The sequence below is a fragment of the Acanthopagrus latus genome, chromosome 7 (assembly GCF_904848185.1).
Source record: "Acanthopagrus latus isolate v.2019 chromosome 7, fAcaLat1.1, whole genome shotgun sequence".
Lineage (NCBI taxonomy): Eukaryota > Metazoa > Chordata > Actinopteri > Spariformes > Sparidae > Acanthopagrus > Acanthopagrus latus.
The window spans coordinates 10,103,408-10,129,733 of NC_051045.1; the positions used below are offsets into that span (position 1 = coordinate 10,103,408).

The 26,326-nt window shown below is 40.1% G+C and overlaps 1 protein-coding gene across 5 annotated transcripts in view; it reads right to left on the minus strand.

Moving 5' to 3' along the window:
- The window catches only part of LOC119022980 (cadherin-4-like), a 244,394-nt gene extending 228,359 nt beyond the window's left edge, over positions 1–16,035 (minus strand). For 2 of the 5 annotated variants that reach the window (XM_037104526.1, XM_037104527.1), the window contains exons 1-2: positions 4,753–4,908; positions 1,972–2,080 (exon numbers count right to left, since the gene is read on the minus strand). In XM_037104526.1, coding sequence (XP_036960421.1) covers positions 1,972–2,043 — 72 coding nt within the window. In that variant the 5' untranslated portion in view covers positions 2,044–2,080; positions 4,753–4,908. Of the gene's footprint in view, positions 1–1,971; positions 2,081–4,752; positions 4,909–8,653; positions 8,786–9,282; positions 9,447–10,788; positions 10,946–15,898 lie in introns of those variants that run through there. The other 3 variants (XM_037104523.1, XM_037104524.1, XM_037104525.1) reach the window with 3 other exon arrangements.
- Positions 16,036–26,326: the final 10,291 nt, after the last annotated feature.

The window sequence follows — 26,326 nt, forward strand, 5'->3', positions numbered from 1 at the left end:
CACAAAATCAAAATTGTATTTCGAAACAGGGACTGTAAAATAGGAAATTCATCAAAAGAAAAAGTTTAACAAAAAGGTTGGTTCAAAAGGTTTTTCAATGTGAATCCTGATGCCTCTCAGTAACTGAACATGGCTCTCTTTGAACAGAGCTTCCTTTAACAAAAAATTGTTTTCAGGCTAAAAGGGTTGACAAGGCCACATTCGAGTATAATGTTGTTCAATACTGCCTCTTACTATTAGCAGCCTGTGCACCTGAACTGTGTCTCTTGGCTATATCAAACCTTTCCCTGTACAGAAACTCAGAATAATATGGAGGTTGCCCCATCGTTTTGGCCTTTTGAGCTACTAATGACCTTTATATTCTGCTGTCTTTGATTGGCAGACCGGTCTCCATATCTGCTCAGTGAGCCAATGGGCTCTAATCCTATCAAAAAGAGTATGACTCTGCATTAGTGGGCGGCTGCTCAGCCAATTTCCTCTGTGTGACATCCAGGCATTTTACCACCTCTCTCATTCCAGCCCCTCAGTCCCAAAGATGAGCTCCAACACTCCTATCCACAGTCGTTTTTGTTTCTGATGGGCTCTGTGACATAGCTATGATTTTTGTCCTGTTAAAGGCTGTGACTGGCAGGTCTCTCTCTCTGCCTCTGTGTGTGTGTGTGTGTGTGTGTGTGTGTGTGTGTGTGTGTGTGTGTGTGTGTGTGTCTCTGTCATAAATCACTCCACCAATACTCCAATTGTACATGTCAGTGTGTTTACCGGGGTAATAATACTGCATATGTGGGGGGAAATAAGAGTATAATGCCTTGTGTGGCTGCAGAAGAGGCTGCGTGTAATTGTTAAATTGCCACCAGTGACGTCACTCAGTGGCTAACTAAAATCTGGAGTAATGTTGGGTCCAGGTTTTAAAAAGCAGTCACTCTTTGACTCATTAGACAGTTCAAAATCAAATCGGTAGAGCAGAACCAGAGCTATCACCTCTTTGATTCCCCGCATCCTTCTTCCTTTTCAATACATGGCACCTACATTACCCAAAATGCAACTTACCCACTAAGTGACATCACTGAAGGCAATTTGAAAGATTCCTCTGGAAATGCGGTACTACTACTACTACTACCACATACACATGAAGACCCGTAAACATGATTGGATGTGTAAAATTACTGGAGTTAACCTCAAAGTCTTTTTTATAAGTGTAGCCCCTATCATCCTAAACATATAATTCTATGTTCATATATTGATGTGCTTTTCAAACACCTATGCTAAATTGAAGATGGAACATAGTTTTAAGTTCTTAAAGATTGGATCCCCCCTTCATACACCCCAGAGTGGTTTGTTCCACTATAGCAGGACACTCCACACACACATTAGTGATCTTCAATAGTGTCTGTGGAGCAGTCTGTGGGAGTGTGCTGGTGGTAGCTGCTGACCTCCAGTAAGTTGCTACTTTGCAAAGGTTAACATAAAACAAAGATGTGTCTGACATTGTTTATTTACTTCTACCACTCAAAAGAATAAAACACATTTACAGTTATTACCAGACTGCATTTATCTCTGTCTATCTCTATCTCTGTCTATCTCTCCATAACCTCGCAGTTGGTTCTCAGGTGTCAACATGGCTTCAATTTTGGTACTTTGCAGCCATGTCCTTTAACATGCTGTTACAACCCTAAAATAATGAATCTTTATTGACATTACTGTTTCTTTTCCATACATTTATCAAAAAAGTGTTTTCTGTTCCCTTCAGGAATGGCTCTTCAGAATTTGTTTTGTTTTATTCTCCACCCTAAAAAGTGAAACGAATTATCCACAATTGATGGTAATTGCAAATGATAATGTGGAGATAAAGTAAGATTAAGAAGGGTTGCGCAGTTTAAAAATGAGGCCATAAGCAGCAACAACAACTGCTCCAGCCATGCTTGCACAGTGCAAGTGGTTCATCCAGGAAAGCAGGTAAAAGGTGTTGTTTACCCTGATGATGTGTTGGAGATGTGCTGGTTCACACACCACAGTGCAGTCCTCCGTATGCATCTCTTCGTCCATCAGCTTACCATGGCTGTTTGTGCTTGTCTTTTTCCCCCTTTAACAAATAATAATAAAAGAACACATCCATTTAAACGGAAGAATTGCACTACCAACTGCTAAGTTCTGTTAACTCTGTGAGCATCTTCTATAGCTGCTTGACATTAAAGGCCTCCTGCAGGCTCCCCAGTGGAGAGCAGCAACAGCAAGAGCAGTTCAGTTTCCACAAGCTTACAAATACCTTGACAGCATGAAGGACATACTTATGCTTGGACTGCAGTGTTAAAATCTGCATTACTGACCAAAATGAAGAGTTTATTGTTGTTGTTTATTAAGAATCCATACACAAACGCACATAACCATAATAATATATTGTTTAATATAGCCGAGCCTATAAGTTATTTAGTAATTCCCAGTGTGACTGAAATGAGCTGTCTGTTTTAGGCCTGACGATGAACCCTAATTCTCCAAGCACACTTTAATTTTATTTTCTTCTAATTTCTTTTTTTTTTAATTTCTGCAGACTAAAATTAAAAGGCATAGAAAAAGAGACTTTTGTCTTTTCATGTCATTATTGACATATCACCATTATTATTATAGAGGGTACCGGTCTGTTGTGTTTCATATGACTAAGCCTACAACTAAAAATATCAGGTGCTGATCCTTTGTCTGCCTGCTCATCACTGTGTCCAAGGCCAGTCTTTTATTTAGAGAGATCTTGGCTATTTAATCGTTCTATATAGGTAACTTATATAGATTACCTTTTTTGAAAGTAATTAAAAAGTAGTGTGGAAAGCAAGTTATTTATTACTTTAAGCAGACAGTAATATTGTAAAAGCAACTAGTAACTAGTAACTTGCCCAACACTGTTGGACTGCTATTAAACTACAGTTGGAAATTATGAGTCACTTTGCCAATTCAAAGCATGTCCTTAAGCTCAGTTCAGAGATAAGTAGGCACTGAATACTATCACTGCATAGGCATAGCTGTCAATGTTTATTGAGTATAATGCATCCAGTAAAGTGCTTGTCCAAACTTTTACTTTTACTTCAGGCATGTTCAAGGCTCATAGCTGAACAGCCATCTATGAAAACCAGAGTTATCACTTCTGTAGCTTTAGCAGTCTTTTAATAAGCTTTTAACCAAGTTATTAATACAGGTAATCACAGTTGCGCTAACAATGGTGCTTTTATTTATACCAGTGTGGGGAGATGCGTTCAGTGACAACAGATCAGTCAGATCAGTCTAAATGTGTGTCATAGATTTGTTTCACATATGTTAGAATCACCTCTATAATGAATGTTGTCAATTAATGTTAATGTAAATCAAATGTAGCAGGACTATTGAATAAGAACGTAATTCACTTGGCTGTGTTTGACTTTGGGCGTTTTTTTGTTTTTTAGTGTCAGTTGCAATTGCAAGGGTTCTGAGAGGAGGGGAAAATCCTTTAGTTATAACACAACAAAATTTATTGGAGCTTTATGATATTAAATCATCCATCTTTGCTCACAACACATTAGTTTTTCTGACTCTCGGGAGTGCTGATGGTAACTACAGGTTAGAAACTTCTTTTTAAACACAAATATGTAAAATAATTGGTTGTTTTTGTATCGTGTCAGCCATGAGAAGCAGGCAATTACTTGTACAGACTTTGAAATGAATGATTAGAAATGAGTTTGTACTATTGTTAGTGCAGCTTTCAGCATCACTTTTAATGGTATTTCTCTGCTGACTTAAAATGTTAGAGGACAAATGAGCTTATACTGTTTTAATATGGAGTATGTGCCCAGGACTCCCTGGGAAGCAGCTGAGTTGATTATCCTGGTTAAATACCCGATTAAACCAATTTGGATAAATTCAAAAGGAGCATGCTTGTTGAGCAGTTCAAAAATCCTCTTACGTCTTATCTCTTATCTTCATAATAGTAATATTATGTTGTGTATTTTCCTTCTTTTCACCTTATTCCTTGTTGACCGGCCACAAAGCTTTGTAAAGACCAGTGGAAAAGCAGATATTAGCACTAACAAAATGATTCCCTCAAAATTGCATTTGGAAGCACAACGGTTTCTATGGCTACCATCAATAAATGGACAAATTGCTCCTTTTTTCCAGGTAAGTGCCAGATGTTACATTTATTTCTGTATTTATTTAGTTCATTTTTAGAATACACTTAACAGTAAAAGAAAACTGAACCGGACACACATTTTGTTCAAAGTCCAAACATGTTGTTCATCGCTGTTTTGAAAAAGGCTTACTTTAAAATAATATTAACCATAATTGTACAGTAGGTGGCAAAGTTATATGGTCTCCATCAAATATAGGCAAGGAAAATACTTTTTTTTACATATAGGTTAGTCAAGCTTTATTTTCTGTTTCTCTCTCTTATTTCTCCATTCTACTGGTCAGGCACCGTACTTTAATCCAACATTATGCTAACTAAGGTAGCTAATCAACCACTAACGTTAGCATGCTAATATTCCACTTTAACACTTCCCTGAGACATGAAAATAAGATACTGTATATGCTGTTAAACTACACAAATATCAAACAGCAACAACAGGTACATTTTAGCATAGTTAGCTAACTGTCAGCTAAAGCAGTGTACCCATTAGTTTGGCAAGCTAGCTAGCGTTACTGTTATTATCTAAGCTAGGTTAGCAAGCTTAGCAACCATACAGGAACCCCCAAAAAATGACATTGTTGGATAAATATAAAACTTATTTGACTCACTTGTTCAGTAGTCAGCTGCTCTCTGGGGTGCTAGTTAAATACTGTTCCTCTCTGCTCTCTTTTATGACAGACTTGGCTACAACTCCTGCTTTTTATCTGCAGCAGAATGGAAAACAGCCCACAAGTGTGCAGCGGAAAACAGCCAAGCAGATGAAGCACAGGTGTAACTAATTAGTGACATTAGCAGCTCACCCATGCTCATTTACTATTTAATTTTTATTTAACATGCTGTTTATGGATGTATAATAATTGTTATTGCGATTTCTCACAATGATTGCAACAGAACAAGGAGGTGTGACAGAAAAGAATAACAACTTGAAAAAAAGATAAGTATTTAAAAATGCTTTCTGTCTCTTACGGAAGTTTGACTGGCAGTGCCGTAGCTCTGCAAAGTCAGATTTTGATTGATGTCCAATGGCGCCAGGACTGTAAATGTATAATTTCCTGTTAGCAGCAGGAGAATCAGTAAGTAGTCTGGAATGGGGAGGCAGCATTATTTCTTTGGAAAGGTTTTTGTAAACACTGCAAAAAAAGGACAGGTTTATAAACACTGCCAAAGGTGTCCTAATACAAAGTTGTTGTTTTTTTGCTGCAGTACTCAAAATCCACAGACAGTCTGCCAGGGTTGTTAAGTAGTGGACTTTTTTTTTTTTTTTTAGCATGTCTTTGGCAGAGTTTTCAAAGACGGATATTGCTCATTGTTAAAGCTGCTAATGCGAGCATTAGCCAAATAACAAATCAGTCGTAATCCTGAAATTTGTGAGTGTTTTGTAAAACCTAAGGGGTTCAAGAACAGGTGAACGGGAATCCTCTCCAGCTCTGGTTTGCCTTTGAATGATTCGGGGGTGCCTTGCGGCAGACCTGCTCCAAATATGGACCACATTCAATTGCAGGGAGTCTAAATTTAAATTCGTATTTCACGATATAGTTGTCAGCGCAAAGGTTTTCACATCAGTTTGAAAGCAGTGGCACTTCCGCTCTGCTATTGAATTAATTAGATCTCATGGTATATTGATACCTGACAAGCTCATTTCTACAAGCTCAAAACCAATCCTTCTCAATCAAACATTTCAGAACACCTCTCTTGAGAAGCCATTGTTAAAGCAGGAACTGCCCAACACAAACACAAGGACTGCACTTTTCAAAATCTGTCAGCAAGTTATAGGAGTTGGGAGCAGCGGGAGCCCATATTTCCTGGGGGGGGGGGGGGGACAGCATCTATCTTCCATACTCCAATCGGGGCTTGCTACTGTCTGGTGTAGAGGGTGCTTCATTATGTCATCTCACATTACTGCAATCCAAAATACTTAAATAAACTCAAGCCCGGGGAGTAGTAAACAGCCACACATCCTGGGTCTGATCGAAGTGAAAGAAAGTAGGGGAGACAGGCGGCATGGCTCTAAGTCGTCTGTAAGCATATTCTAAGGGGCCCAGTCATCGTGCTCTTCTGATAATGATCCTCTCATTACCCATTGGGATGCCAGGCATGTCCCATACACTAAAGTCATTAGGGATCTCACTCCCTCTGTCTGTCTCTGTCTCTCTCACACACACACACACAAACACACCGTTTCTCTGTTTTTGTCTCTCTCTCTCTCTCTCTCTCTCTCTCTCTCTCTCTCTCTCTCTCGCTCCCTGTGAACTGATTTGGGTGGTTTGGGTTTCCGTTTGCATTCCTGTCTCCACTTGACTCCGAGCCCATTAATGCAAATTGTACTGAGAAACGAAAGAGAGCAAAAGTGCAAAGGGTAAAAAAGTAAACCCACTGAGTGTAGTGCCAATCTTAAAAAAAGGCTTTCTTGAAAAAAAAGAGAGAAAAAAAAAAGTTAAATTATTCTCTCTTTATGTGCCACCAGGGACCTTCCTCTTTGTCTGAATAGTCACTCAAGACAGAGGTTATCATGTTGTATGCTAGACTAGCTTGTAAAAGAATATGACTGATATGTTTTTTTGGAAAATTGGATTCTCATGAAGGGCAAGGATATGATCCCATCCTTTCCTTCTGGATTATGTGGCTGCTGGGGTTTCCACGTCCTGGCCCCAGCATCCTGTGCTATTGCTCACGGTTGACACAGGAGGCGAGGCCCTCAAAGGTTGATGATGGATCCAAAGACTCGTTGACAGTTCTGGAACAATGACCCAGGCAGAGATCTGGGAAATTCTGGGCTTGGAGCATTACAGAATACTATTGTTTGATTTCCCATCTTTGATGGAGACACAGTGGAAAGAAAATGCAGCTGGATATCCCCAGCGGCATAGCAGTGGCATAAAGCCTTATGATATTCAGACATCACAAAGCCAGCTGCAAAGTGGTCAGCTGAATAATGTGGAGCAGCGGGTCCCACAGCCTGTGAAATGCACATGGCAAGTGACTAAATGGTCAAGGGAATGTTGCAATTGTGCCATTCAAATGTAGTAATTTTTTTAAATGAATGATGTAAATCCTGTTGTTTGTTTGAGAACCTTAAACTGTTTTTAAATGTAAGAGGTACGGGAGGTTTCCAGGAGAAATCTCTGGGGAAACGAAACTTACGCAGTTCGGTGGAACTATCATCAGTCGAAAATGTGTCACGATAACTGACGCACTGGCAGCACTTTCAAGGCTTCAGAAGTGCTAAGTGTGCATAGTAATAATAAGAGTTTGTCCTCCCCAGGAAAACGTAATATAGGTTAAAAAAATCAGTAAGGGATGCATGTTCATATGCAGAGCCCTCTCCTGGCCGTATTAGTTATTACAGCTGTAGGGGAGGAAGGCAAAGCACTATAAGGAGCGTCAAGTCTGTATAGGGATGGAGTCAAGGATGGTGGACAGATTAAACAAATAAGAATTAAAGATTCAGGAGGCAGACAGCTGTAAGTGGCCAGTGTGACACGACTAGTTCAGTTTTTTTGGCTGGGAACACAAACCCTGACGTTTATTTCTAATCCTAACCAATTAGTTATGTTGCTTAACCCTTGAAGCTCCTTTTAGTAAGACAATTGCTTTTACAGTTTCACTCCAAACTTGCCAAATACTGACACTTTAGGATGATGGCAGACCCAACTTACAGCTATTGACGACCCGTTTTTGGGAACGGTGATATAAGTAGTTTTGGGCGATGGTGACTAATCGACATCTCGAGTTGTTCAGTTATGATGATGGTCGGTAATATTGCTAAAATCGCTGACTTAGATCTTCAAAAATGATATAGCTTACCGATTGACAATCAACCAACTGTACCAAGTGAATGGACGTGCCAGAAGTTGTGCCCATAATTTTCTGCAAGGTATCATGGGGGATAGAAATACAGTGGAAACACCTTTACTACCTTCATATCACATAATAAGTCCGACATGATTGACATTTCATTCTCTCCTTTGGCTTTCATGTGCAGCTGTCAATCACCAGTTCTACCTTTAGCGGCAAATGAGACGGACAGACCGATCTGCCAACTGCAAATCATCTTCCATTCTTTTTCATTAACAAAAGCCCCATCGCACACTGTTGCCAGTGAGGCCACATGAAAAAATACATCCCGGCACTTTCATGTGCAGCAGGTATGATGCGGGTGCTATAGCCTATGAATGGACAAATATGAGAGGGGCTATGAGAGGAGAGGTGCTAAAATGATTCCTAGGCAGGGAGAATTTTTAGCAGCTATGGGAGGCACTCAGTGGAGATGCCCCTAAGGCTGATAGAACGCTTTGATCAGAGATGGAGGGACACGCCTGTTAAAAATCAGCAGCCGCCCGTTCCCCCTCTATCTCTTTGTATTCCTCTCTTTCTCTATCCCTCTCTCTCCCCCTCCGTTGCTCTGTCTATCCCCTCAATTTATATCCCGTCCTCTCTCATTTGCCCTACCTTCCCACCGCCGCTTCTGCCTCTCCTCCGTCTCGTTTTTTTATGCAAACATATACATACCGAGGGGTCAGAGCAGCCGTCTTGTTTTCCACCATGCTCCAGCTCATTCCTGCTCCCCAGGTGGTTGCGCAGTTGTGCCCAGAGGAGGCAGTAGCACCGGCCAGATGGCCCTTAGCGCTCCCTGACACCTATCATAGCCATAAGACAGCCAGCATTAATAAGCCTCCAGCACATGCACATGACTTGCTGCAATAAACTAAGACACTATTAAATCACACGAATCCAATCCGGTTATGATAAATGCATTAAAGCAGTAAAAAAAAAAAAAAAAACACAGCCACAGCTTCAGACTGATTGCACCCAGATTTTTGTGCTGTTCGACACAGTATTTCAATTGCTTTGATTTCACGGCAGCACTTGCATTTTTTTTCTGAAAACACGTTCCCAGTGATTCGGTTTAGTGGCTCACTTTATGTCTTTTCCAGGGTTGGCGCAGTGTGGGGATTCTCCGACACTGAGCAACAGTAGTGAGTAAATTATTCCATTCAATTATCTGAGCATTTGCTCAATATAAATACCATCTGGGTGCTTGAAATAGATTAGTTTAAGGCCATACTAAATTATTAAACTATTCCCAGTGAACGAGTCCCCATTCCCCTTTAAATGAGGCAGACTTATGGGGTTCATACCAAGCCTCTGGTGGTGTGACGCACTTAAGTTGTGTCTGCCTGGAACACTGCGGCAGGATTCCCAACAGGAACGTGAAACCGGGATCCACCAACCACTTGACCCTCAGCTCTGTCCACTGCCCAGACAGTTTGCAGCATTTCCCAGACAAACAGGCCTGGCCTTGCTAGCATGAGGACAGAAGTAGAGAAAATCAGAGAAAATGCTCGGACTAACTCTAGGCTAGAGTGGGATGAGATATAAGCTCTCTGATTTCAGTATATTACTCTGGACCATAATGTATTTGGCGTAGAGAGTTCTCCACCACATTTGCGCATACTTCACCATGACCTCAATCACTCTCTCGCACACACACAAATTCAGCTCTGTCAGACAACAGACCCACAGCGAAGTATTTCTCATTTATTTGGCTCACTCCCGCCAGAGGTCCAAATCAAAATGTGAACATATGGCTGCACCGCAATGTGCAGACACCACTATCCTCTAAACTGCCGTAGTGCTCAGTGCTTCGGGGGCTTGTACGCCTCGACAGTGCGCACACCAACACACATACAGTGCACTTGACATTCCAAAAGCTTTCAGCTCTGCGTTAGAGGATTTTTAACCATCTTATGATCTGTGAAACATCAATAAAATGTCCTTGCAGGGGCCTTTTTTAAAAAAAAAAACGTTCCGCCAGACAGCTAAATTAATATGAGACTTCATACCAGAGGGCAGGGAGAGAATCTAATGTCTCGAAGGAAACGCTCAGAGACAGAATTCCAAAGATGCCTTAGAGTGAAAAGACTTTAACAGAAATTAATGTGATAACATTTCAGATTTTGTGTCTAAATGTGTACTTCTACTGGATTACTAACAAAAATCTCTCCTTTAACTCTCCAAACAATGGAGACACAGGGAAAACTCACCTGGTGGAATCAGCTTGAAAGGCTTTAATTGCCACATGTACGCACTGTATTGGGATTAATCATGTAACCAGTTTGCTTTCCAGTGTCAACGGTTCTGACGCTATCCTCCGACACTTGCCTGCTTATCAATCAAAACTTGCACGACTTGCTCATACTTACATGTAAGATTCCTAACCAGATGATTTACACTTTTCTTGACTTAGAGATGAAATGTGTGTTTGCATTCTGTGGGGGATTTGATTAATCAATATCAAAGTCACCGTCTTCCCTGCAAGTACTTTGATAAAAGCAAACCTTTTCTTTACGGCACACAAATAAGATCTAGGCGATAAGTGTTTCCCTAGTGTGGCTTGGAATAGTCGCTGGGGCTTAGATCAAGATATTATATCAGGACTTGTAGGCTGTGGGATGCTTTTTCAAAGATGCAATCTCACAGGAGAACGCACTTAATCTTTTCAAATCAATTATGTGCAACTGCCAAATTTATTAAGTAGCCACCATACAATTCTTGTACGTTTTTCAACAAAGAAAGCTGCATAAATAAAAAGCCTCACTCAGTAAGAAGCCCCTCTCTTATTATCAACAACGGTGGGCTGATACCTTGAACGGCATTCAGATGCTTTATTTTTCACTCGACTGCACAAAAAGCTTGTCAGCAGGCATAGTTTCTTCATTTCGCTTCTTTTGCAAATCGTGGGGCTCAGGTGTCCCCGAGCAAGGCCTCTTTACAATGAGATCTTCCATTCATCACTTCCACCTAGCATAGAAATGAAACACAAAAACAAAGCACTGTTACCAGCGTTTTGGAGAGTGGGGCTGAGACACTCCATCAAACAGCACATCATCGAAACACACTTTGAAAGAAAAATAACTTCCTCTATCTCACCGCAGATCGCGAGAGCCATTTTTCAAAGACCAAGTATAATGGAAATTATGAAAAGGCAATTTCACCCTTGGGTAGAATTGGGGCGACCCAGTGCAATGCTGGGATTGTGCTTTATATTGTTGGGTTGTAAACACTGAGATACAGGCCCGCAAGTTGTTGACACGTCGCCTCGGTGCATGGTAATGTTAGCCGGAGCACCAAAAAGACCACAGTTCAGAGAGCAGAATAAGGAGTCGTGCTGCAAACTCTAAACTCCTTTTGTTTGTGAGATGACAATGTCTATCGTCTATCTAGCTGCAGCTCCCTATCTTATGAAATAAACTGAGATATGTTTTTTTATTCCCCCATATCTTTGTATATTGTCTTTGTAAAAATGTCTGCAACTCAGACACTGGCATTACCAGAGCAGCTTATGTCTGGCCATAACTCCACTTCACGGCAATTGTGAGATCCTGAGAATATGTCGACCAAAGTTCTCTATGCGAGTAGAGCAGTTGTCAAAAAGCAGTGTTACAAACATACAAACTCAAAGACACAAAAAAAACCCTCTACAGATCCAGTGAGCAGAATTACACAGCACCACTTTACAGACTCTTAAGCAAACAAATAAACTATGCATGTCAGATTTATGTCAAGCTTTTTCAAGGTAATTAAAATCAAAGCAACATTATGTAACTTCAGAATCATTTTTGATGGTACAGTGTCTTCTAACAGGGAGAATGGTGTCTCAGTCTCAGCCACTCTGCGGCCCTATCACTATGTTTCTGCACTGATAGTGAGTAACTTCAGTGAGAGTGAAGGATCACAGCCTTACATACATGTTTACTTCGACATACAACAGGTTTTCAAGACAGAACATTTTGATGTTGCAATGAATTTTGTTGGTTTGTAGTTTTGTTAGTGTTGTGCCTAAATGCCATTTCCGCAAAATAATGATAATAAATATGAAGTCTGGGCAAAGGATTCACAGTGGCTAAAAATAGCTGTTGTTCTGAAATGTTTACTGAATAATCAAACTGCCTGTCCTATCAATGTAATAGGATATATGAGGATAATGTTATAGTAAATGGCTGTAACTGAAAGGTCAGATGATCAACTTACAACTTACAACTTTTTAGATAAAATAGAATAAAAAAATTAGATAAAAAAATTCTGGAGAGTAAAGCGATTTCATCTTTTCTCAGACAAGGCAAAATGGGGCAACAGCTGAGCCAGACTGAAATTTAAGGTTCTCCTGAATCCAGCACCGCACAGAACTCGATCCTGACTGCTTGTATAAGACAGGAACAACAGAACGAATACAGGAGAAAGTCAGGCGCCGCCCAAAGTTGTTCTTGGTCTTTGAGGGTTATTAAGCTCTAAGCTGAAAACTGAACTATGATGTGTTATGGGTTGAACATGCTGAAAGTTTTTGGTCTTTATTTGCACACTTGAGATCTGCTGAGACTTCTGCCAGAACCCCAATACAATAACGAATGACTGTGGTGCTCAACGCACTGTGATTTCCCTCTACAGACATACTTCACTGTTGTCAGTTGGTGATACTGTCTTGATAATGCTGAGTTCTCACTTCAAGGCTGTCACTTTCTTTAAGCCAAGTGCACAAGAGGAACTTTAGCTCCACCCAAACTGATTTCAACATGTTTCTGCTAATCGCATAGGTAAGAGGTATAAGTCTTCATGATATATATTAAATAATACATGATACCAGCCCATGTTTTGTTTAAATATCGACATCAAAGTTAATTCAGCAAATTCTGTGTTTCTCGTGTTGTGTGCATAGTGAGCTTTACTGACTGATTGAAACTTGGGCAGTAACATCCCAGCATGTGTCTAATTTCATTTGCCCAGCTCTCCATTTCTGACTTAACGTGCTTCAACTTGCCGCTTTTATCCCCCAGTCTCCTGCTGGGGCTGCTGGATTTGTTTATCAGCTGAGCCATCAAAGTCTTGGCGGTCGGGAGACTGCTGTAGCATTTATGTCAATCCATGTTCCACAGTCAGAATATACAGTAGATGTTTTAGAGGGGTATTTTATAAAATCTCTCTAAATTAAAAAAAAGGGAACTTGCCAACATGCCGAAATTTATGCTACCAACTGTGCTTGTGGGCAATTTATTGAGTCCACATCCTGCCTGTATGTAAGTTAAAACCACAGCATGCATTCTGACCTTAGTTAGAAGTCATGGTTAACTGTAAATATGACCTCCTCGTAACTTTCATGGTAATTTTCTTTTTCTCAATCATTTTAACAACACAACATAGGGAGCTATTCTTCTGCAATCAAGAGGCTTTATGGTCTGTAAAGGGGTTAATTAAATGAAAAAAATTGAGGCAATCACGAACCAGATAATCATATAAAAGCATAACCTAATTGGCATTAAACAAATTGTGAAGAATACCAAGATCACTGTTGAGTATTTGAGTTCTATTTATTTTCATGTCAAATGCTGGAGCTCTTATTTTCACCGGAGTAAACTCGCATTAAAATTTTCTGCAGTATTGCCACCTTGAGGTGAGAATGTGCCGTCTCCTCTTCTAACCTTTAGCTGATAACGCAGCAGTACGGAATTAAGGAGTTACTTCGACTCGACCCTGGCGTGGATTGGCTATATCCTACATAAGCTCCTAGTCCTCATATCTGTATGCGTACATGTATGTGGGAATGTATTTACACATATTGCAGATCCATTCCTATGAATTATGCATGTGGCTGTGCAGTTTGAGGGCACTGCCAGTGATGCTGTACTTTACTGGAAAGCTAAGTGAAGTTAAACATCTGGACCCAGCAGGTTTTCCTGTCAACTCTATCCTGCACTTCTGCATTTGAATATGTGGATTATATTTTTTTGGCTTAAAAATAGTAGCTATGCGATACATTACATTACATTACATTACATTACATTACAGGGTGCAGTGCATAAGACAACTTGGCTGACCTACTGTGTTTATGTAAGCAAAGTGTAAACAGCTTTACTCTCTCTTTCAGCCCTGGAAACAACTTGAGCTCCATTTCATTTGCTATGATAACCATAACATTACATTAAAGGGGGTTTATAAACTTATTTTGGGTTGCAACTAGAGTAGGTTTACATGCTTTAGTGTTCATATAACATTTGTTTTTTCTCATACTTTCCAGGGCTGAAGCAATGTATTCCCTCTCCATCTGAAACACCCCCTTTTAGCTCCTGTCTCTGTAAGACCTACCCGCCTCTGATTGGTTAGCTCAAACACCACCTGACCCAGTACTAAATAATTTCTTAAGTGCCAAACAAGGCATACACCTTGCAAATGTGTGACGTGGTGATGCAGTATGATGTCACAATGTCACTGAATTAAAGGCAGGACGACTGATGAGGCGTTTCAGGAGCAGTGATTTCTTTGAGAGAGAGGAGTTGTGCCAACTTTGACCTTTTCAACTTCCACTGTCATCTTTTACATGCACGGGAACCTACATACCAAATTGAAGGGGGAAAAAAATAAAAAGCATTACCAGTTGTGCAATGGTTAATCACTAATTCAGCTAATCAATGCATCAATTAGCAAATGCTTATAGGCAAACATGCCTGTGTTTCAGCAACATGTTGGCAATATAATGTAAACTATAGACTTAAAACAGTAAAAAGCTACAGCGTAATTTCAAGGTACTCACTTTTACTTCACCGATATGGAAAAATGTGCAGCAGTGACCTCATAAATCACAACAGTTCTTTCGTGAGGTGTACAGTTTTTGAGTAATAACAATATGTCGACACAGAGACAGAAATCAAGACGACAATATGACATATTTCATGGTGGTGGTCGGAATAAAACTGTATTTCGAGAAATTCTCATGTTCCCACAGCAAGCTCGACTCAGTTTTGTTGTCACTGACTTTTGTAGTGTGAAAGCAGACAGGCCAGGTGTGTGTAAGGTCAATACTATGTCTCTTTGTTGTGCTCGTGGTGTGATTAACCTGTCTGGCACCTGTAACTCCGGCTGAACTGGGGTCAGCGACACTGTTGGCCGTGATTGTTAACCCAGCTGGTGTCTGCGACTCAGACTACTTAATGCCTGAACTCGGATCGGTTAGACTTATTAGTGCATGGCAGCCCACCTGGGAAGTTGAACTTAGGTCAGTTGGACAGTTAATAGCAGAGTAAGACCCATTCCCTCTGTTTGCTGTCATGTAACCCTGACAGTCAGCTCGAATATACTATGTGTAGACAGGCTGCACGTCTGAGTGTTTTAATGCAACTTTTTTGGACTCCTGTTGAACCTGCACTCAAATACACACACACACACACACACAAACATACACACAAATGAAAACACTAAAGTTGATGACTACTGGTGGGGTGAATAAACTTAAGAAATGTAACAACAATATATGAACTCTTGTGTGTTTGTAAGTGCACACACTAGTACTTTGTGTGCATGTGTGTGTTCATGTGTATATAAATGACAAACACACCTAAATTCAAGGCCTTATTAATAAAATCTTGACGTGGAAGAAGAATCCCACTCTCTCCTCTGGAATTTACCCTAATTTGTTAGGGCACGGCTGTTAAGTAGCATATCAAATATAGCTCTGATATTTTGCTTATTACTTTTTAATATGTTGTTAGCTCATGAATAAAACACGAGACACCCATAGAATAATGTTGCTTCATAATGATATCTTTATGTATTCACACCCATTGTAAAAACTGCATTAAAGCGGCTCTACAAGGACACATAATGTCGCAGTGGCAGTGTTTGTTCGACTTTATTGTGAAAACAGAATTTAACAGATCGTGTCTCATGTTTGTAAATGAAAGCAGGCATTTTAAAGGACTGACTCACCTTATACGTGATCGACATTACTTTATCTTATCTCTGTGATATACGTTCACTGCACCATTACTTAAAACAAAGTAATGGTGCCTTTAAGGACACACAAGGAAAACACGTGGACACTGTATCATATGGAGCACATCTGTTGTTTTACAATTAATAATTGATATGATTAGTTGTGAGTTTACTGTTCCAGATTTCAGAGTGTTGACATGCTCTAAAACCCCCATCCTTTATGTTTCTTCCTGTTTTGAAATGATGGTGGAGTCTTGTTGAAGAATGTCAGTGATTTAGAATGATGAACTTGATGTTCTTAGTTTCAGGAGTGAATGTAGAGCAGTAAATAAGCTGTGGCTTTGATTTGAAAGATTGTTGTTTAAATTTGCAAATACCTTTCTCTGCTCTTTGAATCCACCTTGCTCCTGCACAAATAAGTCAGTCTTCTCGGTATTTTGACAACATATCTCTATTACTTTTATTGTATAGTTCTGGGACATCGCACCAACTTAAGTAGTCGATGGATGAACAATTACAGTACAGCATGTAGAAGTGAATCCCAGTCTGTAGGTTTGTATGGTACATTTAATTTCTTTAAGGCTACAGTTAAAGTTATGAAATGTAAGACAGTTTTATTCATACCACTGACTGCTGACAACTCGCTGCTCTTAGTTAGCAAGTCAGCCCAGTTAGCCATGCAGCTAGTGGTTTGGACTCAGAGCTCAAATCAACAAGAAATTGAACAGCTAGCACAGGAGGCGCAGGAAATAATAAGAATACAAAGTTATAAAACAAAATATACAGAATATACAAATAGCTATATATATATATATATATATATATATATATATATATTTTTTATATGTATATATATATATATATATTTCTTTGGCCTCTTCTGGCTTTATTATTGATAGGATGGCTGAAGAGAGGGGGAGTGACGCGCAGCAAACGGACCCAGGCCGGGAGTCGAACCCTGGTCCGCTGCAGAGACTCGGCACATGGGTCACACACTACCAACCGAGCTAACTGAAAAAAGGAGCTGGCTGAAAAAAGGAATCAAAGAAACATTTCTGATCTGAACGTATTAATGGCTGTAATGACTTCCCCTAAGAATGATCTTCTCTTTGATTATTTCATTTAAGCTGTGTATAGCCTGTACATCATATGCCTTTAGAAATTAATTTATGTGTGATTACTTATGGTCATTTAGATCAAAAATCTTTCACCAGTCTTTTATTTATCTATACATGCATGTTCTCTCAAGGACGATTAGACAAACATGAGAATAAAATGATGAAGGAGCATGTGATTACTTCAGCATGTCAGCTGGACAAAAGTCTAAATATATGATAGGGATAAATGCAGATAAAGATTTTTTGAAGGCAATGTTCCAAACAGAGTGCTGGACAACAGCAGGACGAGGAGAGGGGGACTCTGTGTTTATGTAATTAATGGCATCAAGTGTGCATTGAAAATGCAGACCATTTCAGCATCACTATCTTCTTACTGCTGTTTACATTCACTGCCAGGCAAATTATGAAAATGTGTCGATGTGCATATGTACATATGAGTGACACACTTTTATTTTGTCATACATCCATCAGTTAATGACAAATAAATCATTTTGAACCTTGATGGTAAAAAGACTAAAGACTAAAATCACTCTCTGAGCCCTGTTCTGTACTGACTTGTACCATTAACAGGCTTTATTACATTTTTAAAACTATTCTGACACCATGCCATAAAATTTTGTGGCGTTTCAGAGTGGAATGATGCTAAAAATATTCTACCTCTGTCAAAGCAAAATCACTGAATCCTATGCGGCATAAAATCACTTAACCCTTTATCAGAGGCAAAGGCATCAAATCCCAATACCGTATTTTAGCAACTAGTTGTCATCAAAAACTGTCTGTTCAGTAAAGAAACACCCTAAATACTTGAGTCAGTGACTTGCAGATAAATTGCAGATACAATTGGCCAGAAAAAGATGAAGAAAGATTGAAGAATTAACAGAGATCAAGAGAAAAGACAACTGCATATCCGCACTTAGAGTTTGGATAAATGAGGAAAAGACGTCATTCAGACGAAGCTGAACTCTGATCTGACATTTTTCTGTTTCTAACTATTTCTTTTCTGATTCTCCTCTGAGCAGCTCTCTCTCATGGGATCCTCTCCAAAAGGCAGACAGACATAGAAGTATAAAAAGTCAAAAGTAATCTAAATGAGTAAAATGTTGTTGTTGTTTGCATCATTCTTTTAAGGTTAAATGCTTTTGAAATATATAACAACTTGCCTGGAGTTCAGTATGCAAAAATTTTGCACCGGCAATAAATCCAACCCACTCTCATATGTCACGACCCTCATACATCTGAGTAAAACAGCATTTATCACTGGGTGTCTGCTCAAGGTTCCCTTGTTAACTGATGTCTAAAGCTGAAACAAAGAGTGGCCTTATACACTGCAGGCATTTCACCATTTCACAGAGATTGTTCTGTCCTTTTTGTCCAAAACTCAAAAAACAGATTATCATATGGAGGGCAAACTTAACAAAAGAAAAAGTCAGGGTTTTGTTACTCATCTGTATTTGTCAAGACAGCTGGTAACTCTCTGCAACAGCTGAATGCAATAATTCCCAATTTGAATTGAATTTCAATGAAACATGAACACTGAACTACTATTCATATTTCAAAAAAGTCTTACCCAATGGTGGAGAAGGCTGCAGCTAGAATTTTAACTAAAACAAAACAAAAAAAACCCAACCAGCTTCTCTTCATTGGCTCCCCATCGATGTCAGAACAGACTTCACGATGACTTCAGAAGTTGTGAATGGGCACACACATTTACACCAGTCTGATCTCCTCAAACCTTATAAATATGCCAAGAACACGAGGCTCCTGTCAGAGTTGGAATGAAGTCAACAGGCTGCAGGGCCTTTTCCTATCGTGCCCTCCTCCTTGCTGCTGATATCACACAGCCAGACACTGCCGAGGCCCTAACATCCAAACTCAAAACTCATCTTTTCACCTTACCTCTTAGTTAGTAGCTTTTTATTTGATCATTTCAGGCCTTGTAACTGTCACCATCATCCTCAGGATTGATGCTTAACAGTCATGTCAAGTCAATTTTACTGATATATCCTAATTGAAATAAGAACTTTACTCCCTCTTCCATTCTTCTCTCTACAGCAAGTCGAGTAAGCATGATACCAGTTGATGAGGAAGGAGACCTCATGACGGACACCTCAAGACTTTTCCAGCTGTGTTTGTAGTGACCAAAACTGGGTACCTCTTCACATGGAGTTGGGCCATCTCCAGCCGTGTTTGTGAACTGGGTTTTTGAAGTAGGATTTTGGGAGATTTCCAGCGGTTTGTGGTGACAAAATAAGTTTTTTAAGGTAACCCATGATGTTTTTCCAGCATGACTTGGTGGTTTTTGTGCCTTAACCAGTCCTGTGAAATGCACATAACTAACATTCATTCTGATTGAGTGGGTTTTCATCAGTTTGTTTGTTTGCTGGTTGGTCGGCTGGTTTGTGAGCAGGTTAGGACAAAAACTACTGAATGGGCTTCATTGAAACTTGGATGGAGGATGAGTATCAGCCCAGAATAGACCCCATTAACTTTTGATGCAGATAAAGGGACGGACACTAAATTATTTCTCATTGTCTTTAACATTGTGAAATAGGGCGTTTTTCTACATTTTTTGCTAATTTCTCAGGTAATAATCCATGAATATCAATACCGAAGGTTTCACTATGGTTAAGAGTTTTGGCTGGTTTAAGGTGATGAAGGTCTATCGAGTTGGACATTGGATTAGACTTGGTTGACTGAATTAAAGGCAACTGTTGAGAGTTGGCGGGGGTTAGACGCTCTACTTGGTGCCATTCTAGTTATGTCCTCCTTTGAGTTGAGGGCCTAACAGATAGAGGCTATCATATGCTGCATAGATTACAGAGCTTCTTGAGTAAAATGTGTGTTTTGTGATATTACTCTATACAAATAAAAATGAATATATCTTATCATGCATCTTTCAATGATGCAACGTGAGACATATTTTTAGCTATAGTGTTAAAAGAAGTTTACCATGTCACGCTTGTGATGCTTTACTCATCTTGATTCGAGAGACAGAGAAAATGAGAGGGAGAGAGCAGGGCGGGTGAGTGTGGGAGACAGGTGGGCGGTGGGTGATGGAGCTTTGATGTCAGGAGTATGTCTTTGAAGCCTGTTAGCTTTGTAATGTGCTTTAAACGTTTCCATACCTGAGCAGAATTTTTACCTCATGGGGTCCACCTGCTACCTGTGCCTACCCGCGATGTCGGGAACAAATTCCCATAAGTCCGGTGAGCCCACGGGACCTGGAGATAGCGAGAGCGCACTAGCAAAATTATATCTTCACACTGATGTTGTGAGGAAGTCAATTTGCCACTAAACTCTGAGCTATCTCGCCTCTCACTCCACTCTCCTGTCTTATCAGATTTCTCCCCGTCTTGTACTCCCAGCTTTCAGCAGACACCAGGAGCAAAAAAAAAACGAGATGCTCCGTTTCTGACACATTTTGGAGCTGAGATGTACCACAACATGCTGCAGTGTCTACGCCGCTTCCTGTCACCCACCCCGGTACCCCCCTTTAACCCGACACCTCCACCCCCTCGCTGTGACCTAAACCAAGTAAAGTGTCACACCTGAGGCACAGGGACCATAAAGAGCACTAATCGGCAGATGCCAGGGTGTTCTGCACAAAGTGCTCCAGCATGACAGTCCGTTCCCCTTGTAATTACTGCATCTTGGTTGGGATCATTAAAAATTCATCCGCATTCGGCTGGGAGCTGCTCCAGCTCTGCTAAACCAGTGGCAGCCCTTTTCACATACCGTGTTAATGCAGCCTTTTCTTTTTGTATTCCCCTGTTCTCTTGTTCACATTTAAACCTTTTTCTTTTAACTTCGAACAAGAGTTTCACTTTCACCTCATAGAGGAGACTGGGGTAAGACGAGCCATTTTTCACATTTTGGATCACTGCATCAAGGCAATCATAGTTTTGTCGCTAACTAATATATTTGCATTTATTTAAAAATGTTGTGTATCCCTTCAAACAAACAGAATGAGTGTAAATATAACTGTTTCGATAATATAGCATGTCCAAATTTGACATGATGTTTTTACGGTATCCTAGCAACACGGGGTGACTCAACTTTCCCCAGTCTCCCTTATCTATCTATCTATCTATCTATCTATCTATCTATCTATCTATCTATCTATCTATCTATCTATCTATCTATCTATCTATCTATCTATCTATCTATCTATCTATCTATCCATCCATCCATCCATCCATCCATCCCTCTCTCTCTCTCTCTCTCTCTCTCTCTCTCTCTCTATATATATATATATATATATATATATATATATATATATAAATATATATATATATATATATATATAAATATATAAATATATATAAATGTCTATATATATTGGATGTTCCCTTTTTGTACAGAGTCTTAAGTTCATTAGATATTTGTTCACAAATTCATATAGAATACAACACAGTAACATGATGTTTTTCAGAAACACTTGAGTAATGTTTAATATTTAATAAGCTATATTCACAGTCCACAGAGGGAAGACACAGATGCTACTGTGATGCTGCAGATGGACATAAAGAAGGCAAGGGGAAGGGAAGGGAAGGGAAGGCGTGAACTCTAAGAAAACGTTAAGGCAACTCTCTTCTCCTCCATGAATTACGCAACAACACAATGTGAGCGGGAGCTGAAAATCACCACTATCCCACAGGATTAAGTCTGAATATTACTAAAGCACGGGTACCATTTGGGTTAAATCTGTGTGAGGGAGGTGCATTTAATATGAGAGATGGGTCAATTCAATATACTCAGCTTTATTACTCCTGTGTGTCTTTAAAAAAGCAGACCAAACGCCTACAGTATAAGCCAGGGGACAGCCGGAAGTTAAGGGTCAAAGCGGTATTTTAGAAAATTGCGAATTCTAACCCACAAAGCTGCATCCAGCAAAAAATCCATTGATGTCCTCCAACAGTGAATCAACATGTTTGATGACTAAACATTTACTGTGCTTGTTATGAACAGTTATTGAGTTCATGTCATTTTTATAAACCTGTAAAGCAGATATAAAAGCCTTACAGATGTGCTACATATGTCATAAAAGGTGTTGAAGCTAATTTAATTATAAGTGAGAGTAATGTGAGAACAGTATCTACCACTGAATGTTAATTATTTGAGGTTGAGACAAAGGTGTGATAGCTTTACTTTGATTAATTAAACACTAACTGGAGCTCTTCAAAAACCATGTTTATTTACTAAAGGCTTCGTCTTAAACAAGGACTACGCTGCTTTAACCCAGTTAAGTGATCAGCATTGCTCAAGATCACATGACAGGAAATATTGACTTATCAGTTTGACAGGAAAACTGTAAAAAAAGATGTTGAAAGATATTTACTGTACAGAGAATCCACAGAAATAGGAGACCTGATGAACCAGCATGGTTACAAGCCACTCTGTTGTGACTTATTTCGAGGATGCTGCTGAATGCACATAATGCACACGCTCTCATTAATACCAAGCTTCTAGCTTGATATCATAATTCTGATGTAACATTGCAAAATGTGGTTGTTGACTCCTCTCCCATAATTTCGGGGGTTGCTTTTTCGGCCCATTAGCGACGCGGCTCATGAATGGGGCTGTCAGCTTGTTGGGAGGCCGCCCCATCCATTTGTAGCTCGCAGCGAAATATCCCCGACAACTGCCAGACACGTTGCCATGAGATTTAGCATGGGTGTTTACGTTCACCTTTTTTATGACATCACATAGGCATCGTGTCTTCACGTTTTCTCACCGCATTCATGAGGATAAAACATTTTTTTGTTTTTTTGTTTATCCACAACCGCGGAACAACCCTTTCCTTTTCTGGCCCCCTTTTCCCACTCACCAGGGCATAAATCAGCAAGGGATATTTGCTTCCTCATCACAGACATCTCTGTTTACCTAAATGGCAAATGGGACTGGTTTACTGTAGGCCTACTATGCTGTCAAGCAACTCAATATTATACAATTTATTGAGCTCAGTATTTTGGTTTGCCAAATAGGTATATTCAATGGCAGGGTTGAGGTTGGTGAGTAGTATTAACAATTTCTTCTGAGAGCCCAAAAATTACAACCTAAAAAACTAGTTATAATATTGAAGTAATATTAACTAGTAAAGTAAAAGTAAAGAACGTTTTTCTGGGATGCACATATGTCATAATGCAAACTGAAACTGAAACAAACAGATCAGAGCACATTTTCAGATTCAAAATCACTTGCAAAGACTTCAGTCAGCTGACCACCACAGATAAACATGTTGCTTAGTTATATGAATCTGTCACAGACATAATTTCACATGCTTTTAGGTCTTGGTGGCATTGAAAAGAATGGGGGGATTTTGTATTAGGCTTACTTAAAGTCCTTGGCTACATAATGAGTTTAGTCATATGCGTCAAACCTCTCTCATTTAATAAGAAGTATGACAATAGTCTACGCCTAATCACAATAAGCTGAACACAGCTGCACTGACAAAGGTTTAAAAGGTCACAAGTACATTGCATGACAGCCAACCTCATTCAAACAGAACAACATCATGTAGATATGAATGACTTGACTTGACTATTTGCTTAAAGCCCATGCTCTTGTAGTCCTCAGCCTTGAGCTCTAGTTTGTATCCCTCTGTGAGACTGGTCAGAGCTCAAATCATTCATGATGTATGTTTATATCTTCAGTATTTGAAACAATAATACCGGCCTTATTTTGAACCTTTTTAGCATCAGAAGGGATCACAACCAGAGAGAATTAATCCCGGGAAGTGTTCTCTGTGTAGCTACAGACTGATATCGTTGCATAATAATACATGCATAATAGCAGGTGCTGTATGTATGTATATATTGTTTTCAGTCTATGATGTGTTCAAAACAACCCAAAACTCGGAAGAAACTCCACTGACTTTTTAATTATGAACAGTTTTGGAAATTCAAATTCCGAGTTTTCAGTGGCCCTTGAACCCATCACGCACCTTACGTTATGTCGTCACTGCATCATCCCGCCGCAAGGAGTATCCAGCAGCTACATTTTCGTTCACAGTGGATATTTGCAAATGGCTGAAGAAGCCAAAAGCTACACCGTCGGCGCCCTTGCGGCCTGGTAGCAGCAACGGGAGAACCGGAAAAGCCGAGGAGCACCTGTCGAGGCCAAATTCGGAGAAGGAGCAGTGCGTTCAGCGGAACAGGGAGGAGAGTGAACTGCCCGCCGGCCCGCCGGCGCCCACAGCCTCTGGGCCGGGTTCAGCGGGAGCGGGGAGCCCGCCATCGCAGACGCGGCAGCAGCGTGGTTTACCGTAGGACCTCGGAGTTGTCAAGCCAGTTCAAGTTTGTCTGGTGACTTTGAGTCAACTTGTTGCAATGGAGTACATGGTGTTCAGTGCCATGCCAGCGGTAATGACTGCATTCAAACACGTACTAAAATTCGGGGCATCAACTGCTATGTGCGAAAACTCATTCTCCACGTCGAGGAACGTTATTTACCGAGCACAGACGCAGCATGTTGCATAGACGGAAAGCCCATCTCATCCAGCTGGCATCTGAGAATGACCTCAGTCAGAAATTCAAAGATGAATGGAGGGAGATGCTGTTAATAAGGAGGTTCCACTCATCAGGAAACAGGAGACTGCAACTCTACTGAAGGTAAGAGCTGGTTATTTTATCATCTGTATTGTTGCTACTGCTTGTGTTTGTTACCAGTGTGGTTATTGACGCTGTTGGACATCACGTTAGATCAGCGCCGTCTGATCTGTGGAGTCTGTTTTTATGTTGCTCTGGGTTACCTGGCTTTTTTCTTGCTTCTGATTGGCTAGTGCGGTTCATCGTGTTTTCATCTGTTTCTTAATGGTCGTGTTAGAATGAACGTTGTGTTAGTAAAGCAGGTATGTTTTCTTGTGGTAGTGTGTTATCGTCACTTGTTTCTTATCACGTTTCTATGTGGCTTAGATAAAACTGTTGGGCTGCATAAGTTTTATCATACTGTTCATCAAGTCATCCCTCCCCCTCGGTTTTCACTTCTGTACTGAGCTGGCCCTGGGACTGGGTTTGGGGATCAGTTAGCTCTACCGGAAGACTACAAATGTGAATCCAGGTAAAGCTTATGCGCGTGCTGGTAATGGTGACGTTGTCTGATTTACAAATGACAAATTCTTAGTTGGAGTGCCGGCGTTAGCCACGACTAACCAAGCTTGAATTCAAGAATCAGTGTGTTTTGTCCAAGGAGGGTTGAATGTAGAGCAAGTGTGCTTGGTTGTAGATAAAGTGCCCCTTCAATAGTGGCAAAAACATCTTCAAGTATCTATAATCAAGTCCAGTTGCCCTAGATTCAACCATCCTTGGATAATCATGACCTGGGTGACCAAAAATCTCTACAGACAGTTGGTTTGGTCCAAAATTGGAGATAGACCCTGCAGCTTTATTGAGAGAGCAGGACACAGTGTTGCTGTGTGCAATCACTGACGCATGACATGACACAAGCCGGTTGCTTTTTAAACCAACTAATGTCTCATTTTCTGTTACTATATATGTGACATGTGGGTGGGAGAGCTTTTGAGTTTCAAGAGTGCTGGGCTGAAAGTAATGTGAGGAGTAATCGCACTATTCCCTTTTGCTGGTGAGTTATCAGTAAATGTGTTATTACCTTAGAATTACGTGTGATGAATTGATGACATTTTTAAGGTAAGTCACCCACCACTGTAGGTGACCTTTCCTTTCTTGGCCATAATTTCTTTATTGCTCACTTCTGTTTGTGGCTAGAAGGAAAGATATTCATTTACAGGCCAAAGGTTCATTCAAATCAATTGATCAGTCCATCAACTGCATATCTTGTGTACTATTTTTTTTTTTGCCCTGATGGTGGTGGGTAGGGGCAAAGGCCAGGAGGTCAACGAAAACGTTGGGATTGATCTTTAGAAAATGTAATGGAAATCTGCACATTACTGTTGTTTTGTAAATACCCATCCATTGAACAAAGCGTTGAAAGTCTGACCTAATCTATTGTGCTAAAAGCTACATGGGTCACTGAAATCAATGGGGCTCCTGCCCTGCGGATGATGAGCATTGTTACTGAACAGTACAGAATATTGACAAGTAGCTTTGAGAGCTAAAATGTTAAGCAAGGGTAAATTATTATTATTAAATTATGCTCATGTGGCCACAATTTCTGTTTGTTTATAGTCTGACTGTCCTAGGAGAGACAAGTTCTACCAGAAAATTATACAAATACAGCTCAACATTATCACCATGTCTGTATACACTGCATCCAATGTATTATTTACCCAGGATGACTTATATCTGCAATATGTATTTAGAACATTTGACACCATTTCAATCCTTGT